Raw genomic sequence first — 20,219 nt, 5'->3', positions numbered from 1 at the left:
ATCAGCATCTATCAAGACTTCATCGGATTTTTAATCACGCTTTGATTCACTCAATGTATTTTACTCAGGCTTATAAGAAACTCCTTCAGAAATATGTGAATCATTAGGAAAAACCATATTTAATACAATAACATGAGGAATCCGATAAAGAGATGATCGGTTAGAAACTTTTGTCTCGCGATAATTCTGAATGTCATCTGGTTAGTTGACATTTTACAACCTGTTAATCCTTTATTTTTTTGGGCAGATTCTCTTGATTCCTTTGAATTTGTCGACTCAATCAGAAATATCAACGTAATGGGTAGGAAAATGCTCTCATTAGATGTCACGTCGTTGTTTACAAATGTTCCTCTCACAGAAACTATTTGTTTTTTATGTGACTATATTGAAAATAATAATCTGGAGATATGTATCCCAATACACTATCTTAAAGAACTACTCCTACGATGCACGCTCAACGTACAATTTAAATTTAATGATGGTTTCTATAGACAAACAGATGGAGTTGCAATGGGCTCTCCATTGGGTCTTCTTTTGGCTGATTGTTTCATGGCCAATCTAGAAAATTCATCACTTCGTCCAATAATCGAGAAATTTCATTTATATAAGAGATATATGGATGATACTTTCATTATTTGTGATGATGACATGGACCACAATGAAATATTAAATATTTTCAATAACTGTCACCCTTCAATTCAATTTACCTTAGAGGCAGAATCGAACCACGAATTCCATTTTCTTGATGTCCATTTGAAAAGATTACCTGATGGTTATTTACAAAGATCTATGTATAGAAAACCCACTTGGAATGGACAATACACGAATTTCCATAGTTGGGTTCCAATGAGTCGAAAGAGGAACTTAATTCACTCTTTATCATCTAGGATTAAGCGAATCTGTTCTAGTGACACAATAAATGAAGAATTACTTCATCTTCGACAGACCCTCATCAAAAACGGTTACCCACCGAGGTTCGTCGATAGTAACTTAACATCTAGACGTCAGCAAGAAATAACTTTGACAGTGCAGAAGAAAACGTTGTTTATGAATATGGAATTCAAGGGAGACACGGCTGCTGAAATCCTGAATAAACGGATTTCAAAAACGTTGAATAAAACTTTCTACACAGCCAAGCTCCGAATCGTTTTCTCTAGCCGGCCTACCATTCGGGGGTGTGTTAAGGATAAACTTTCGCTTTGGGCCACATCGATGTGTATTTATAAATTTACTTGCTCATGTGGAGCACGTTATATAGGCCGCACAAAGCGATCGCTTTCCAAACGTATCTCTGAACACTATCCAGCTTGGCTCCTAAAAGGTGAATGTAAAAAAATAACCAGTTCGATACAAGAGCACTTGATCAATTGTGGACACATTGCTCCAAAAGAGACGTCTTTTAAAATAGTCTATAGAGTTAAAGGAACCGGATCAAAGGGAGGTCGAATCAATATTTTATGCACTGCTGAGGCATTGGCAATCCATGAATTCAAGCCTGAACTTTGCGTGCAGAAACGATTTGTCCAACCTCTTACCCTTCCTTGGACCTAATTCCCTCATTGGGTACGTTTTTTGGAGTTTTTTGTTTTTTCTGTACTTTTATCTGATTATTATCGGTTTTTTGTTTTTTAAATTACTATTTTACATTTAAACATTTAATCTCCGAACTTCTTTAATGAAAGTAACATTTTACTACATAACTGTTCTGTTGAGAGTTTGCTTCCTTGCATCAGCTGTTTAAATTGTAAATTTATCAAGTGGAGAGGGGCGTTTTTAAGGTCGTTTACTTTGAAGTTACTTTTCTTCATGGACTAGTATTAATTGCAAAAACTGTTCAAAAGTACAGAGGCGTAAGACAACTGTTTCGTTCTAGTTTGGAGCTTTTCGCTTGTGCACTTCCACGATCTTACTAAGCGTCAAGCCTATGGCTTTCGGACCGCACAATGAGTGTGAAATCATCTAGACACCGAATTGCTATCCAATGATTCACATTTATAATAGTAGTTTATTAACTTTATTACTCAGCTTTCATTCAGTACTATTGATTATATGTTTCATTCACAATATTGTTAAACTTCGTCTGTAACGACTTCTTACTAGAACTTCAACAATTGTTACCAAGGACAATTAATAGTAAGTTTTGAGAGTTTTGTGTAACATGTCTAAGCAGTAGACTGTCTTATTTTTACTAATTGTACAAAAATGTGTGTCGTTTTCGTCTTTTTAAGATCCGTAGGGCTGTCGCATATCTTTGAGCATCTCAGACGGGTTTCATATTTTCACTATCTCTGTTGTGGACTGTAAATATCCGATCATTCATCCAGACACAATAGTCAGGTCAATAATACACTGTATTTTACTACAGTTATAAAGTACTTTCATTGAAAAGATTATGGTAAGCAGTTTATCTACTGATCATATGGTGAGCTACAACAGCATTGGATAGTTCGTGTCCAGTGTGTCGTATTTATACCCGTGTTAGCAAATCACTGAACTGTCTAACCTGAATTGGAGCACGAAATAAATATCTATCACTTAAGTGATATTCAATGTCCTAAACTCGCTTATAATTAGTTTAGTTGGTTTTTTTTTCTGTATGATGAAATCTGTTTCACAATATGTAAATAGTATAAGGATTATAAATAATGAACATATTATCAGTATGGGGTTGTGCAGATTGTTGAGTTTTATTGAAATCATGAACCTATCAATGTTAGACCACCACTGAAAACCTGGTAGCTCTGGAAGGACTCTTCATCCTGATATGTGACTCCCAAACAGTACACACCCACGACTCTGCCCATATGAATCGAACCCAAAACCCGATATATTTTTATATTCTGGTCGTAATTATTTTTAATCTTGTGATGTGTATGTAATTATTTTACCATATGCTGTGATAAATTGCTTCTCTTTGTCATCATTGTACAACAGAAAATCGCTCAATCATAATTAATTATCTGATATTCTAATATTTTACTGATACTTTTTATAGGTGATCAAACTTCAAGCATCCAACCATGTGATCCATCAAATGTTACTGCACAACCTAGTAAAACTAAAGAGCTTAGATTTCTTCCTTCTCTTCCTCGCGGTCGTGGACGTTTACATCAAGCGCTTACTAGAATGAAACGTGCAGCAACAGCATCTTGTGATCCTACTAGCCGTTCAAGTTCCAGCGTAACAACGAGAAGATTTGCTTCATCCCATGGTTTTGGAAAAAACAAATCTATTCCTATAAGTTCTCCTCTTAAATCATCCACTGAAAATATGAATTCTTCAAATAAATTAGAAAACGTTTTCAATTTACCATCTCATTTGCAGAATAACCATAATAACAGTCAACTCGCATTATTATTGGCCACATCGGTCTCACCATCGCCTTCGTTGCAAACTCCGTGTTTGACGTACTTGCAGTTAGAATCTAATGAATCAGTTAATTCTAATATTAATTCATCTAGTAAGTAGATGTTTTATGTAAGGAATTATTGATTGGGTAATATGATTTATAAACTATTCCAACGACTTACAGTAAATCAACAGATAGTAAATGGTAATATATCGAAATCATATTTTATTGTTTATAGTATAATATTTTTTTTAGTTTGGTACTTTGAATACTGTTTTGTTGTTGGATCTGGCTTTAACATAACATGGAATCAATAAATAAACCGCTACTGATTGTTATGACCTTATGGCCTGTTAATATATTACGTGACTAAATCGCCTATTAGAAACACCGACTTATATGACCAGACCAAAGATACACTGACTATTGAAAGCAACCCAGAGTCAACTCAATATTCTGAGAGAGTAGCTTCTGACCTAACCCAGCCGGTTCAGTCCAGAACACCAATATCAGCCTTCTCTATATTAATCATGTATTTTAGACATACACAGTTTATATACAAGCAAGTTAGACTACATCATACCATAAAATAGAAAATAACAATTATACAGGATCGGGCCACAAGTGACTGTGAGTGTGAGATGTAATTAATAATTTGTGAACAATTTAATAATAGCAAATCGTATAATAGTAGTTAGTAGGTCAAATGGAAGCTTATAATAAAAGAGATATGAATATACATATAATCTAGTTACTTAATAGTAATCCTATAGAAATATGTGTAATAATAGTCCATAAACTATTCCTAGCAGTTACCGTTCACTTATTCTTCGTCCGTATATAACATTGATAAATATTCTTCCATGAGTGGACTTAATGCTGACTATTTTACTTCGTTAGTTTAACATTTTAGTTTTAAACAGAGAAAGAACGATAAAGTTCACAGAATAAAACGAATTCATTTTATTTTAGTTTTAAATTATAATTAATAATATCATTCTAAACAAACGTTTTGTGAAGTCTAGATAAATGTTCAAATCGTAACTGAGATCAATATAATACGAAGTATGGAATACAAAGTGTATGAATAAACACAGTTAAGATCGATGTGTGTTCATATGTTGGGAAATAGTGTAACGTAGAGTAGAATAAATGTTCTAGTTATTAATAAACATAATCAAGATAACAGAGCTTATGTAAGAGTAATGAAGTTGATGACTAATTGTGTAATCACTCAACATAATAAGAAATGAAACCAAAGAAATATGTTAACGTTAGTGAGACGACGTAAGAAATAAAGATTATCCTTCAAACCTTGTTGTTCTTGCTCTGTTTAAATTCACCGAAGGACCTAGTTGCATGAAATTCTAGTTTTAGTCTATTGACTTGGTTAAGAGAGCATGCTTATAAAAAGTTTGAATTCCAAATAATAAAAAATCCGAAATATACGAATTAATTCGATGAATATAAAGGTGGTTGTTTGTGTGATTTAATAACTTAAGCATACAGATAAACATAAATATGTAGTTATCTTACTCATTTTTTCATTATCATTTAATACGTTCACAAGAATGAACACAGTACTATCGTATTTGCACGTTCTATCTTTTACAACTGAACCTTTTATTTATTTGGTTCCAGCGTGTATTCCACTCCTCCCAAGTTATTTCAGTATCTTTCAATTATAAAATGCATAGAAAACTGTCGATGACTGATAACCATCTTCAAACCCCAATCTTTCCAATTGCTGATTATACTCTTACTACTTCTACCATTATAGGATTTTAATCGACAACTGCATCTCTGTGCTAATGTGGTATGGCAACTCGAACTGATGTACGTACGTACGAAGTTCTACGCTGTGACTGACTGACTGAACCAGCTTAGAAATATAGTTTTTGTATACTTCCATACTACAAGATTGAGTGACTTTGGGTCTTTGTGTTTATTAGTGGTTTTGAAAGAGGGTGTGAACATTCTAAATCCCGAAGTGTAATAGTGGTTCCAAACAAAGGAGTCATCACATAAATCTGAGTAGCCGAATTCAGTGTCCAATAAACATCTTGATATGTGGATAACTGTTTGACCTAGTTACTTAATTATTAAACTAACTCATGAATTTATATTCTCTTACATTTCTATACCGTTTCAACACTTTTACAATACAGTAAATGGTCAATATTTCATTAGTAATTACCATTTAATTCTTGTTCAAACCAAGTTTATATTACATTTGATTCGAAAGTATCCGTAAAGTATGTTTTTAGTTTTATCTTGATCGGTACAAAACCAAAACAAATAATGTGACCTATATGTTAGATTATAATCGTCAGTTTTTGTATGGTGAAATGATTTAACAATAAGTGTTGCGGATTTTGAAATTCAAAAATCTTTATCAGTTAGTTTATGTTGTTATTAGGCCTCTTTATTTTCCATCACTTTTAACTGGTGGTAACTTTGTTATGTCACTATCGTATCTACTCCCCTTTAAACTCTAATCGCATTTATTTACACTATTTTTTCCTCTGAAACTATTTAGCCAAATCAATAATTATTAAATGGCTACCAAACAGTATCCTATTATTGAGTCCTTAGTGTTAATCGGATTCTATCGTTCAAATGCTCTGGATATTAATTAGTTTAACAACTTGACATCGTCGTCGTTATGTTTGATATCATGTAACTGTTATTTTTTTCTTTTGCAGTGAAGATTGTCTACTTATGCTGAATAAATCTAATGATAGTTCAATAGTATATCCATAGAGTCGAACTTCGTCTACTTTAAAGATCCTGGGCTAATAACTTGTTAAAAAGTTAATTGCTTGAACAAACATTCACTTTTTCGTCAGGCTAAACACTGACCAAATATAGAATAATGAAATATTACTGTTATATCTTGTGACCGCCTGTCTGGATGCCCTGTTAATGTATATCGTGATAACACCGCCAATCAGAGAGCAGCGAATTTTATTGATCGCCCAATGATACACAAAAGCCGTATGAGCAGTCTTGAGTACTTATCAGTCCTGCTTTCTGCCTAGCCCAGCCAGTTAAGTCCAGAACACCAATAACGGCCTCTGCAATATGAATCATTTGTTACAAACATACTGGGTTTATATACCAGACAGACAGACCACATCGTACCATAAAATATGAAACAACATTTGTACAAGACTTGGCCAAACGTGGCTGTGAATAAAAGAGACAGTAATCGATAGACAGGGGATAACTCAAAAATGGTAAATCATATAATAATAGTTCATGGGTCAAAATAAAGCTTATAATAAGAGGGACATGAAAATAAATAGTTCAGTTATTGAACAATTATACAATAAAAATGTACGCGTAGTATTGGTCCATAAATAAATGCCAAAGTTGCCATTAACTATTCTTATAGGGGCATAAAAATTACTTACTTATTTACGCCTGTTACTCCTCGTAGACGAGTGTAGGCCGCTCATCAGCATTCTCCATAAAACTCTTTCTTGGACATTCCTTTCCAGTTGCTGTTCATTCTTTTGATGTCTGCTTCCGATTTCATTGGTCTTTCTCTTCTCCTTTTCCTTTCAAGACTTCAAGTTAGCACCCGCCTCGTGATGCAGTTTGATGATTTCCACAACGTATGTCTTATCCACCCCCAACATCTTTTCCTAATTTCCTCTTCAACTGAAAGCTGATTTGTTCTCACCTACAGTAGGCTGTTGCTGATGGTATCTGGTCAACTGACATTGAATAATATCTTGTGTATGTGTGTAGTTCTGACATATGTTCAGATCTCCTTTCTTTGATATCTTGGTGATATATCCTTCTTTTTAGTCTGTTGGGACTTGTTCTTCCTCCCAAATCCTGCTGAATAAGACGTCGAGCATGCTTGCAGTTACTTGTATATCTGACTTCAGTGCTTGAGCTGGTGTGTGATGAGGTGCTCCTGTTTTCTGACTCTTGGTTTGTCTGATGGCCATTCCGGTTTCATCGATCGTTGGTGGAGTGACAGGTGTAGGGAGGTGTGTGTATGTGGTGATTCGATGTCTGGTTGGTTCAGTGGGGCTAGTCCATTAGAGAGTCCTTCAAAATGTTCTACCCATCTTTTCCTCTGTTCTTGAATCTCAGTGATTGTCTTGTCTTCTTTGTCCGTGACTGATCTCTCTGGTTTACTTACTATATTTCCTTTCCAGTTTCTTCGTTGTGTCATATAGTTGTTTGATATTCCGTTCTGTTTCTGCATTTTCCACTGTCGCTGCTGGGTCTTCCATGTATTTCTGCTTGTCGGCTATAATGCATCTTTTCAGTCTCTTGCTTTATTTTGTGTACTCTGTCTATGGATTGGGTTTTTCTGTTCTTGTCCGACTGTTGTAAATTGCTGTCCCCTTGTTCTTCATTTCTTGAATCCTGTCCAAGGTTTCGATAGAGATCTGTTCTTTATGATGATGCTTGTTGCGGCTCGACAGTTTCCTACACGTTGAAGTTAGCGCTTCTTTGATCCCTTTCCAGTTTGTCTTTCATAGTAGTTTGATCATCTTTGAGTAGATCTTGTAAGGCTTTGAACTTGTTGTTGAGAATTATCTTGAATTCGTTGAGTTTGTCAATATGTGGAAGGAAGACTGTATTAAACCATTGTAATGCGGTTTCTCCAGTTGTCTTTGGCTTCTTTCGCTTCAGTTTCATATTAGTTACCACCAGTTGAACGTGATCTAACGCCTTTTCATGTCCTCATCTGGTTCTCATGTCCTGTGAATATATTTGTTATGCATATATGATCCATCTGGTTTTCTGAAGTGTGATCTAGGGAGATCTAAGTATTTTTGTATACGCTTTTGTGATGGAACATCGTGCCACCTATAACCATTTTTTTGAATGCACATAAATTTTCAAATTGGTCACCATTTTCATTCCTTTGTTTTAGTCAATGCCTGTCTTCTCATGATATCTTCGTACTTGATGTTGTTCGTTCCGACTTTGGAGACTAGGTCTCCCATCAGGATGGTCAGGTTCTTTCCTGTATACTTCACTAAGATCGACTGTAGTTCCTCGTGAAACTGATTTTTATTGTCACCGTTGCTGTCATTGGTAGATGCGTAACACTGGATAAATCTCATTGTAATTCCCTCTTTCTTTTTTATGAATGATGCTTTTATGATCCTGGATCCATGGGATTCCTATCTTGTGAGTCATTTACACGCTTCTTTAGAGAACATCAGAGCAACCCCCTGAGTGTGCGAAGTATTTTCTTCTTCGTGATCGGGGTACAGCAGCATCTTTCCTTAGCCATTTGGCTGGTCCTCCTAGTCTCTCACATTGCCCAGACGTGTCATATACCTATATTAATTGTTAACGTGGTTGTTAGAAGGTGCACCGGTGTGGTGAATTTTGAAGAATTCCGACTTTCACCATGAGGCGTCATAATTCTTCTGAATGAAGATGCTTCAACTGGCAGCGCAGAGTTTAAATGGTTTAAATTGTTTATTCCGTTAGCACTTTTTAACGCGCTTGTTTTCTATGAGATGTTGTTGGTGACCCTATGCCCAAGCGTCGTCGTTTACCGTCATTAACCCTAGAAGAGCTGTAGGTGTAGTTGGAATAATAAAATATACAACTTATGAAAATCTAAAGTGAATATCTTAATAAAAACCTAGTATGTACTGTGGATATTCTTATTATTAATAGTTTTTTGTATGTTAATCTATGTTATCGTTTAGATTTGTCAGATGGACCCCATGAATATTCAAACAAAGAAACAGGTCGTTATATCGATATATCAGTCAATCAACACTCCAGGAGAGAACATAAAGCAACTAATCAGCTTACTGTTTTAGTATCGGAAACTATGGATCATGACACAAACTCAGATGGTATCACAATCCAAAGTACTAGTATTCGAAGTGAATGCACATTGTTTGTTCAATCCAAGCATCCTTTCATACCATTGCCTATTCAATTAAGTAACCCTTTACCATTACATAAATGTCCTAGAAGTACATTATCTCCTGTAAGTTCTCTTTATAACCTATTTCATACTATTAAATGTTTTCTCTCTGTTTTGATGAAATGTTTTAAAAGAAAAACTTTCTGGAGAAATCATTTTTTTTTCAACTTCTTGAAATAAATTACTATGTTATTGATATACTTGATTGTTAGTAGGGGAGTGGTGTATGTTACTTATGGTGATAGATACTAGTAGTATGTAGCACCAATCATAAGTAGAATATCTGCCAACAGAAGATCGAATTGAAGAGAATAGTAAGGGAAATATACAACAATTGTACTAATAACAGGATTGGAAGAATCACTAAACACGTATAGGACAACTAAATGATGCGCAAAAAATTTATTCAATGCATGGTCTTCATATTTTACGGAGGTACTTTGTGATTTTGCATTAATCAATAAATTGGTTTTCCTCATTTTGAGTTCTCATTCACTACAGTAGAAGTATTACATCTTATCTGTAGTATCAATAAGTTGAAACGATTTTATGTCAATAACACCAGAAGAATCGAGTAACACGCTGTCAGATTGATTCACAGTTGAAAAATGTGAACTCTACTGTTATTGATTACAGATCATACTTTTCACTGATCAGTTGAGTATTTCATTTTCCACCACAAGCCTTCATGCGTATATGATTAATATTGTTTACTAGTGTTTCAGTGATTAAAACAATGAATGTTTCACCTATTGAATATCGGGTTCGAAGCTTGTTTTATCTACTTCGATTAGTATAATTAGCTTTTTTTTCCTTTTTGTATGTCAAACTGTGTTATAAAAATTTGTTACCTGGGTTCGATTAGTTATTTTTGTCTTTTCAAGTAATGAGACTAGATACGATAAAAGCGGCAATGATTATCATCACCTAATCCCTTTTTTTTACATTCGAATTGTCATTTACCTAAAAGTTATATTTAATTACATTCTCAACATTATTATCTCAAATTGATTCTTTTTAAAACTGTTATTATAGCTTTGTTTACACAGTCTTTTTACTTGATTCTTCTCTGCTATTTCTTTCTTTTTATCTCAGTTTGTTCCTTTTGTGGTAGAACTATGCGTTACACTAATCGAACGCTATGGCCTTAATTGTATCGGTATTTATCGTTTATCTGGAAGCAAGGTAGCTCATGACTTCATTACCTCTGAATTAAGTAGAGTAAGTTGTATTTCAAAATTTCTATTAATTTCGTTTAATCACCATCACAAGTTTTACCAATCGTTATTGTTCTTAAATTGTGTAATCTGAGAAAACACTATAATTGGGTTGTTTATTCGCGTGTATAAAAAAGAATATCATTTATTGGTAATTCAATTTGAAATTTATCGTTGATCACTAATTTCTTTCCAGCGAAACATGATCACTATAATTTGATGTAGTGAGTTGTTTTATTTTTGAGTGGTGTATCATAGTATCGTTGTTCTTCTTAATTTTTAATGAATGAGATCATCTAGGATTATTGCCAAGCATATATAACGTAAATGTTATAACTTTTCAAATTAACCACGTTGAAACTAAGTTGATTTAGTTTGTAGTATAGTTTCAAGTGTTTAAACTCTTACACATTTTGTTTTTAACAAATTATATCAATAACCTTTTCCTGAAGAATTGACTTCTAGTTTTCATTCTCTGATTCATTTCAATAGTTTTTTTGTTGAATTTTTAACTAATTTTCGTTAATCAATATATATATGTATATGTGGTTTTCATATGTTTATTTCTTTCATTCTGAAATATCACTCATCAGATAGTTTTAGTAAGGTTTATTATTATGTGGTTAAAGTAGCGAACCCTTTCCTGTTTAATACGAGCCATCATTCCATTCAGATACAAACAATCTCTATAAAGTCGCCCAACCCTCTATGCTAGCGAGAAGACCATGGAATGACTAGGAAGCTTTAGTTGGCAAACTGAGTGTATAGGTACATAAATCATTTGTATATGTACACTTTTGCCTCAGATCCAGACATTGTTATATGGGCTGGGATATTGATAAAAGTGTGTAATCGGCTTCCTCTAATAGTGCACATTGTTTATAATCTCCCACTTACCGTTTGATCTTGAGGTACCATGTGAGCTCAGGGGGTGATGTGTCTAAACTATACCATCCTGTCAGACAGACATCACTGATTGCTATGGATGGTCGTTGCTCGAAACTGAATTAATGGGAAGCTGTGAATTGTTGGTTGCCAATGGAATGGTTTGAAGTTTAAGCGTTCACCATAAGGCATCAACGTCCTGGGTTCTTTTTTCCCGGGTGTTTTTATTGATGCTCATTGCTGTGATGGTTCCGATACCATGATGAAATAATTGCTCAGTCCTCAGGAGTTGGGAAGTAGTGACAATCAAAATATACAAACAATGACAGGCTGTGTCAACAATAGTTAGCCAAATTTAAGGTTATCAGAAAAAGCTTCTAATCACTTGTGGAGTAATTCTCATAGCCTACATCCGTCCAAAGCTTATGCAGATGCTGTCTATGATAACAATGTAAGCTTTACGATTAAACTATCCAGCTCTGGCAACTCGATTTCTGCAAACATTTCCTAGTTTTCTACGGTTGTTGAGCTAAATTAACTCGTTGATATATATATTGCAAGTTGAACAATCTTTAGTAAACTTCTAATACTAATTGAGATATTAATAGCGTTTTTTACTCACTTTAGTAATATTAGTTCTTTATGGTAAGCAGAGATGGATAGTGGCTAGCAGTGGAATCCAGGACGCGCGTTTCGTCCTATTTGGGACTCGCCAGCTGGATGTACCTGCATCTCAGAGTTGATGTTCACTCTGGGACTTAAACCCAGTACCCTCGCTTCAAACGCCATCGCGTTATCCACTCGGCCACTGAGTCCTAATAGCCACTTGCTTGAGCCATGGGGTGAAGTTTAAATTCAATTAAGGCTATATCGAGGCAATACGCACAGTATGTACATACGCCAATTAGAGACTGACCAGTTGCAGTCCTAACACATCGATGGGAAGATTCAAACAAACAATACTAATTGAATTAGTTCTTTATATTATTGTTAAATGTTTTAGAATTTTTGATATGTTATGTTTTCCGAATTGTCTGTTAAAATTGTAAAGTAGAAGCTGTCGAAAGAATATTTCTATAATTGTAACCAATCATACAAGGAAGGAAGGTGATTATTCAACGTTATTTCTCAGTCTTAAAAATTAAAATAACATTTTCTTGAAAATTCCATCATTATCTGATGTTGTATTATGATGTGATTACATTACATGACATCACTCACTTATAGGCCAGTGAGTTTCGACAAGGTTTTTGGACTACTCCCCTGTATTCGTATAATTTATCCTCTATAGAGTGCTCCCATAACTGTAACAGTGAATTTCAATAAAAAGTCCGTAAACATCGTGTGTTTTTTTTCCATTTTTTTTTGAAGTGGTGAGGAGATACTTAACAGTTCATAATATTGATATGAGGTGTGCTACGATTGGTGAATAGATTTCATGTATTTGAATTTAATTCTCAATTATTTATTTATTTATTAAATAACTTACAAATATTTCGACCTACTATCAACCAATGTTTTTAAATGTGTACTTATGTTTGTAGCTTTGAAACTTATAAAGAAATAATATGTAAAACAAAGTTTTGTTTGGATTAAAACTAAGAATTAATGGAAATATCCGTTGGGGAACACAATGTTCCTTGAATTTATCAGAAAATGAAACAATTATTTTAAGTTAGCATTTTGTATTTGTAAACTTCACAAGTTAGATTTGTAGCCTTAGAACTGATATCCTCATTAACTGACTGTTAAAAAGATATACCCTTAAATTTTATATAAATATCCACTCTTCTTCCGATGCATCATCGTCAATTGATGTTGTAGGAATACTTCTGATTTTTATTGTTTACTCAATTGTAGAGTGCTGAGTTAAAGCGTTATTGACGTTACAGTGTGAATTAGATTGGGTTAGGGTTATTTCATGTTATTACAATTGTTCTTCTGAACTCCACTAGATTAACGGGTTGATATATAATAAAAAAATTCTATGTAAATCAAGGTTTTGTTTACATTATAATGATGATATAAGAAAGTCTACAGAGATTTTTTACTTATTTTTCTAGGATATTACTACAATCGATGTAACATCAGATAAATGGAATGATTTGCATGCTGTTTGTGGAGTTTTGAAAACATTTCTACGCAATCTACCAGACTCCCTTTTTCCTAAAGGTGATTTATTTAACATTCTTTACGTGTATATACACATAAGCGGAGATATATTTCTTTTTCTTACCTTTCTTTATGTTTATTTATTTATTTAAACACATAAATATTGGTACAAAAAAGCACCAGATAAATATGCACCTCACAAATCTCATTTGATTTGTGTGAGGGCTGTGATACTGCCCAGGTGCCCAGACTGAAACACGTGGTTTTCTTAGGGGGCCACACCCCGAGCCTTTGACCTAAAGGTCTGATCCACAAGGCAATGGAGCATCGTGAGGAGATGCAGTCCCATGGTAGCCGGTGACCAACAATAGGTTCCTTCGCCATTCGTTCCTTCAGGATACTGGAGCCCATGTGCACCATTGGTTTGGAATCAGGGTTTTTCAACTCCACTAGGTGGACCCTCCATGTCCACCAACCCGGTTAAAGCACCGGACATTCGCTTTTCGTTGTGTTAATTTCGTAAACAACAGTAATGCCACGAGAAGGCAGTGAGTAGGACTTCCCTGACAGAGGCTATATATTCGCCTGTCCATGTGAGAGCATTTCGAGAGGGAGAGTAGACTCTCCCCACTCTCGGCCGTACCAGGGCATTTGAGGGCACCTTTCTTTATGTAATATTTTTAATCAATTACATATTAAATGTCACTTTGCATGTTTTATGTATGTCTTTTTCAAATTATGATAATATATAATCTAGGTTACTTAGGTTACTGAAAAATAATAACGGTCGAACAGTATTCCTTTCTCTTGGTTGATCTTGATTGATTAATTTTAGCCCATAAAACTTCTATTACAACATTGATGAGGACTTCTTTTGAATCTGTCAAGCATATAAGCATTCTTTTTTGTTATTTGTTAAACTTGTCAAATTATGCGTAAATGTTTATCGATATTTATTTAAATTGTTAGTTTATTTCTTACGTTTAGTTCATTTTATTATCTTGAAGAGGGCGAAAACAAAGAAATAACCAGAACAATATAAATTCATTTTATTTCGTTAGGTCCTTATCAGTTACTTACGCTGGCATTTTCTAAGTGACATTCAGTAGTCAATGTATTTAATCTGAAAATCTCATTGAGGTTATATAATTTGTCCTTACTTTTCTAAAAGAACAAACACACTTAGAACTAATTTATGCCCATGATATATAGCGAGTTAGAGTAAAATATGATTGGTTACTGAGCGTAGATGAATGGACGGATAGACAGCTTACTGACTATTTAATACGTGATTTCCTTTCCTATTATTGATTTGTACTCTCAACTCACTCAGTGTAAAGTAATTGTAATTGTGTTAAGTAAAGTATTGTTTGGCCTATACTATGGTTCGCTATATTTGATCGTGAATCATGTATCTGGTTTAACGTAATCCAGTATGTGTAAAGTGTATCGATCCAGTATCCTATCTAAAGGTAGTATAATCTCGGTCCCGGTGGTTTAGTAGTAGAAGTAGTATATTTTGGCAAACTGAAAATAATTTAATCCTACCATTATTCTTTACCTATTCAATAACTAAGAATCGATCACTAAATCATCTCGATGTTTATCTCATCATGGTTTGAAATCGACGTAATGATGATCCATTATTGCCATTACATCTTGTTATGCATTGTTACTAATTAATCATTACGTGTGTGTATTGAGTACTCATTATTTTGAGATTTCCTAAACCAATTTTCTCATTTAAACTGTTATTTTAAAAGTTGTTTCACTTCACTAGTATCCTCGTCATTTATGTCTTAAATCTCTTAATTTAATTAATAACATTCATATACTTTATTAGTAGACAGTATCATTGAATTTTTTCTTACTTTTAATTTTTCACTCCTTGTTGCCGTACATATAGTTATGTATCCAGATTTTCTGGCTGCATGTCGTTTACCACAACGTGAAAAACGTCTTCTATCTATTCAACGTTTATTAAGTATTATGGAATGTTATCCATGTCATCCAGAGTATAGAGCACATAGAGCTACACTTCGTTATCTTGTTACCCATTTAGCTCGTGTTAGTGCTCGTGAAGGAGTGAATAAAATGACAGCATATAATTTAGCGTTAGTATTTGCACCAAATCTTGTACAACCATGTGAAGATTCACCTGAATTACTAATGAGTGATTCTAAATATAAAATTATGGTAAGCAATATATTCAACATGTGTTTATTTCTATGTATACGTTTAATACAAGAAATTATTTTATAATCCATATCCTTGATGCTATTGAGAGTTCACCTTACACGGTAAACGGAAAGAAGGTCAATGACACAGTAACACGATAGGTTATTATAATCCGTTATCCCTGGCCCTGCTAACTAGATCAGCAAGTCTTGATGAGACGTAGAGAATGTGTTCTACAAGCACCCAGAAAATACGAAGTCACTAAGCACACCTATCAAGATTATTTATACAATGATAGAAACGCCATTGGGAGAGCCACAAAAAAGTGTACTAAAAAATCTGTAAACCAATGACAGTCAAGGATTTCCGAATGGGAATATAAGCTGTTGGTCAACTAAGCGTCTCTTGGCGCGAAAATACAAAGTTCAAATTTCAGAATGAAATTGTAAGGACGGCCCGTCGGTAGACTCTCGGAAGCCCTAAGAAACCCAGGAAGAGCCGCAGACATTCCATCCAATCACGGCTAGGGGAATGTTCTAGAAATGCCAACGTGGAGCTTCTCCATTGGATGGATTCGTTTGATACCTATGTGCTTATTGGTTGACCTAAATGATAATTTACTTTCAGCCAAAAACTATAAATACACGAGATTTCTGTGCTATATTTTGACACTGTTTGGGGCAATAAACTTCCTGCTTACCAGTCTTTGTCTTCTCTCTTTTGCGACGTTTTGCGGGTCCTATCGTTCAAGTAGTCAAGTAGTTCGCGGCATATTAAGAATCAAGGCTCTAGATATAACAACTGGCGACGGGTTAACTTATCAAGATGTCTATTACCTTCGACCAATTTGAAGCTTTTCTAGAGCGCCATGAAAAGCGGTTTGAACAATTCCAGATGCGCATACTCGAAACACTAACCCAGCAGATGAACCTCAATAAGAATGGACTTACAGATGTTTCTGCCAAATCGCATGCTGACTGTATCATTGATTCCATTCACGAATTTCATTTTGATGGTCTGGCTGGTGTAACATTCAAGTCTTGGTACAAGAAATATGAAGATGTTTTTAATGTTGACCTAGAAACTTTTGATGATGCCGCCAAGGTCAGGGTGCTACTACGGAAGCTGGGTACCATTGAACATGAACGATATACTAATTACATTCTGCCCAAGAACCCAAGAGACATTTCATTCGAAGAAACAGTTAAAATTTTATCGCAAATTTTTGGTGAACAGTCTTCCCTGTTCAATATTCGCTATCAGTGCTTGAAGATAGTAAAAGCCGGCAATGATGACTGGGTGCAACATGCTAGCATAATAAATCGTGAATGTGAGCGCTTTAAACTATCAGCAATGACAGAAGACCAATTCAAATGTCTTGTTTTCGTATGCAGCTTACAGTCTTCAGAAGATGCCGACATCAGAACCAGAATTCTAAGTAAAATTGAACAGTGTCCAAATATCACCCTTCAAGAGGTGACTACTGAATGTCAGCATCTGGTGAACTTGAAGCATGACACTTCAATGGTAGAAAATAATGGTCGACTACCTTATGTACAGGCAGTAAGTGGGAAGCAAAAGCAGAACACAACCATTAAGAAGCCTCCATCCGCATGTTGGTTTTGCGGAGAGCTGCATTACAAAAGGTTCTGCCCATACAAAAACTACCGGTGCACTAGATGTCAGCTCAAAGGACATAAAGAAACATGTTGTAAGAAGAAGATGCACTGTCGTTCATCAAGTGTTCATTTCCGAAGACGTAAAAACTGTTCATCAACCAATAGAATAATGGTAGCACATACCAGAACAGAACATAATCGAAGAAAATATGTGACCTTAGAGATTAATGGACGCCGTGCTCGTCTACAGCTTGACACTGCTTCAGATATTTCACTGATCAGCCGCAAAACATGGAGTCATATTGGCAAACCCTCGGTGCTCCCTACAACTCAGCACACAGTGCATCTGGAGGAAAGTTAAATATTGTTGGAGAGATATATTGTCCAGTTAGAAAAGGTGATGTACAGAAGAACGCGAAAGTATATCTCACAGGAAGTCCAGGACTAGATTTGTTTGGTCTTGACCTAATCGAAATGCTACAGCTGGCTAACCAGCCTATTAATTATATATGTAGTCGGGTGAAATCGGGTGTACCCACTGAGCAAAACCTGAGAAACATGGTCCTCCAGAAACATAGTCAAGTATTCACCGAAGAATTGGGGGAATGCAGAAAGGTGAAAGCACTACTAACCGTAAGGCCGGGAGCAAGACCAGTGTTCAGACCTAAACGTCCCGTACCTTACGCAGCTCTACCAATTGTTGAGCAGGAATTAGAACGACTCCAAAGAAGCGGAATTATAGAACCAGTAAATTTTTCTGATTGGGCGGCACCAATAGTGATTGTTAAGAAACTTAACGGAAACATCCGGCTATGTGCAGATTATTCTACAGGACTAAACGATGCACTGGAAGCACACCAGTATCCATTGCCAGTACCAGAAGACTTGTTCGCGAAACTGAATGGAGGAAAGTATTTTGCAAAGCTAGATTTATCAGAAGCTTACTTACAGATTCCAGTTGCTGAAGAATGCAAGCATTATTTAACGATAAACACGCATAAAGGATTATTCCGATATAACAGACTTCCTTTTGGGGTAAAGACATCACCCTCAATCTTCCAACAAGTCATGGATACCATGTTACAGGACATTCCTGGTACTGCTGCCTATTTGGACGATATACTAATTATGGGTACAGATTATGCAGACTTGGATAAAAAACTGGATACTGTCCTGAAACGGATAGAGGATTATGGTTTCAGATTGCGTGCTGAAAAATGCGATTTCTACATGGAGCAGGTACATTATTTGGGATTTATAATTGACAAGAACGGAAGGAGACCTGACCCTGAAAACATTAAAAAGATTAAGACAATGCCCCCACCAACTGATGTAACAACCCTGCGTTCTTTCTTGGGAATGATTAGCCATTATGGTGTTTTTCTCCCGGATCTGCACCGTTGGCGCGCACCGTTAAATGATTTGCTAAAGAAGGATACCAAATGGGTCTGGTCACGAGAATGTCAGGATGCATTTTCAAAGCTGAAAAAGCTGCTCTCCTCAAACCTACTGCTTGCACATTATGACCCAGCACTCCCTATCGTACTTGCAGCAGACGCATCGAACTATGGAATAGGAGCTGTGATCTCACATATTTACCCTGACCGGTCCGAGAAAGCCATTGCCCACGCATCCAGATCACTGACAGTGACAGAAAGAAACTACAGTCAAATAGAGAAGGAGGCACTAGCCATTATCTTCGCGGTTAAAAAGTTCCACAAAATGTTGTTTGGTAGGCAGTTCACATTATTAACAGACCACAAACCCCTACTAACAGTTTTTGGGTCCAAGAAGGGTATTCCTGTTTATACAGCTAACCGCTTACAGAGATGGGCAACAACGCTCTTGGGATATGATTTCAAGATTAAATATCATCCTACGACGAATTTTGGACAAGCTGATGCACTTTCCAGGCTGATTAGTTCCCAGACGAAACATGAAGAAGATGTACTGGTCGCCGCAGTAGAAGCTGAAGCGGAAGTTCAGGCTGTGTTAACAGATGCTATTGCTGCCCTGCCGATTACATACGAAAATATTAAAGAAGCAAGCAAAAGAGATAATACTTTGAAAACTATCCGCCATTTTCTACTCAATAAGTGGCCTTCAGAACGACTGCAAGGAGAGATTTTACAATACTTCCGTCGACGAGAATCTCTCACAATTGTCGATTCCTGTATCATGTTTGGCCAACGCATTGTCATCCCCAGCACTCTCCGAAGACGAGTACTCAAGCAGTTCCATATGGGGCATCCGGGTATGAGTAAGATGAAATCACTGGCACGAAGCTACGTGTACTGGCCTTCCATGGACCAAGAGATAGAACAATTGTGCCAAACCTGTGAATCATGCTTAGAAGCGGCGAAGAACCCAGTGAAAGTAAAACCACAACCGTGGCCGAAACCGGATGGGCCCTGGCAAAGATTACACGCGGATTTCGCCGGCCCGATACATGGAAAGAACTTTTTAGTCATAGTGGATGCCTATACAAAGTGGCCGGAAGTATATGAAATGAGAAGTACGACGTCGGAAAACACAATTTCCAAATTATCAAGTCTATTCGCTTGTTTTGGCGTCCCAGAAATCTTAGTAACGGACAATGGTACTCAATTTACGTCTTCAACGTTCAAACGTTTTTGCAGCGAAAATGGTATACGGCACCTTCAGTCTCCCCCATACCATCCCCAATCCAATGGACAAGCTGAGAGGTTTGTAGATACGATTAAAAGAGCTTTGCTGAAGGGGGGAAGAGAGGGTAACCCGGAACAGGTGGTCAGAAGATTCCTAATGACCTACAGAGTCACACCTAACCCGGTGGTGCCAGAAGGGAAGTCACCAGCAGAATGTATGTTTGGAAGGAAAATCCGGACGATATTTGACAAAATATTACCACCCAAGAAAACAACGAAACCTGAACAAGAGTATCAGACGAGTGACCG

The 20,219-nt window shown here is 35.9% G+C and overlaps 1 protein-coding gene across 1 annotated transcript in view; it reads left to right on the top strand.

Moving 5' to 3' along the window:
* Smp_180150 (DNA-directed RNA polymerase, putative) overlaps window positions 1–20,219 on the top strand; it is a gene marked incomplete at both ends in the record, with an annotated part of 70,337 nt that overhangs the window by 30,558 nt on the left and 19,560 nt on the right. Inside the window, 5 exons of the mRNA XM_018791936.1 lie at window positions 2,996–3,460; window positions 9,046–9,335; window positions 10,368–10,493; window positions 13,438–13,546; window positions 15,393–15,682. Of these exons, the coding sequence (XP_018644846.1) occupies window positions 2,996–3,460; window positions 9,046–9,335; window positions 10,368–10,493; window positions 13,438–13,546; window positions 15,393–15,682 (1,280 nt within the window). The remainder of the gene's footprint in view (window positions 1–2,995; window positions 3,461–9,045; window positions 9,336–10,367; window positions 10,494–13,437; window positions 13,547–15,392; window positions 15,683–20,219) is intronic.

Source organism: Schistosoma mansoni (genome assembly GCF_000237925.1).
Source record: "Schistosoma mansoni, WGS project CABG00000000 data, chromosome 1 unplaced supercontig 0010, strain Puerto Rico, whole genome shotgun sequence".
Taxonomy (NCBI): Eukaryota; Metazoa; Platyhelminthes; class Trematoda; order Strigeidida; family Schistosomatidae; genus Schistosoma; species Schistosoma mansoni.
This window is presented reverse-complemented; position numbering and strand designations above follow the sequence as displayed.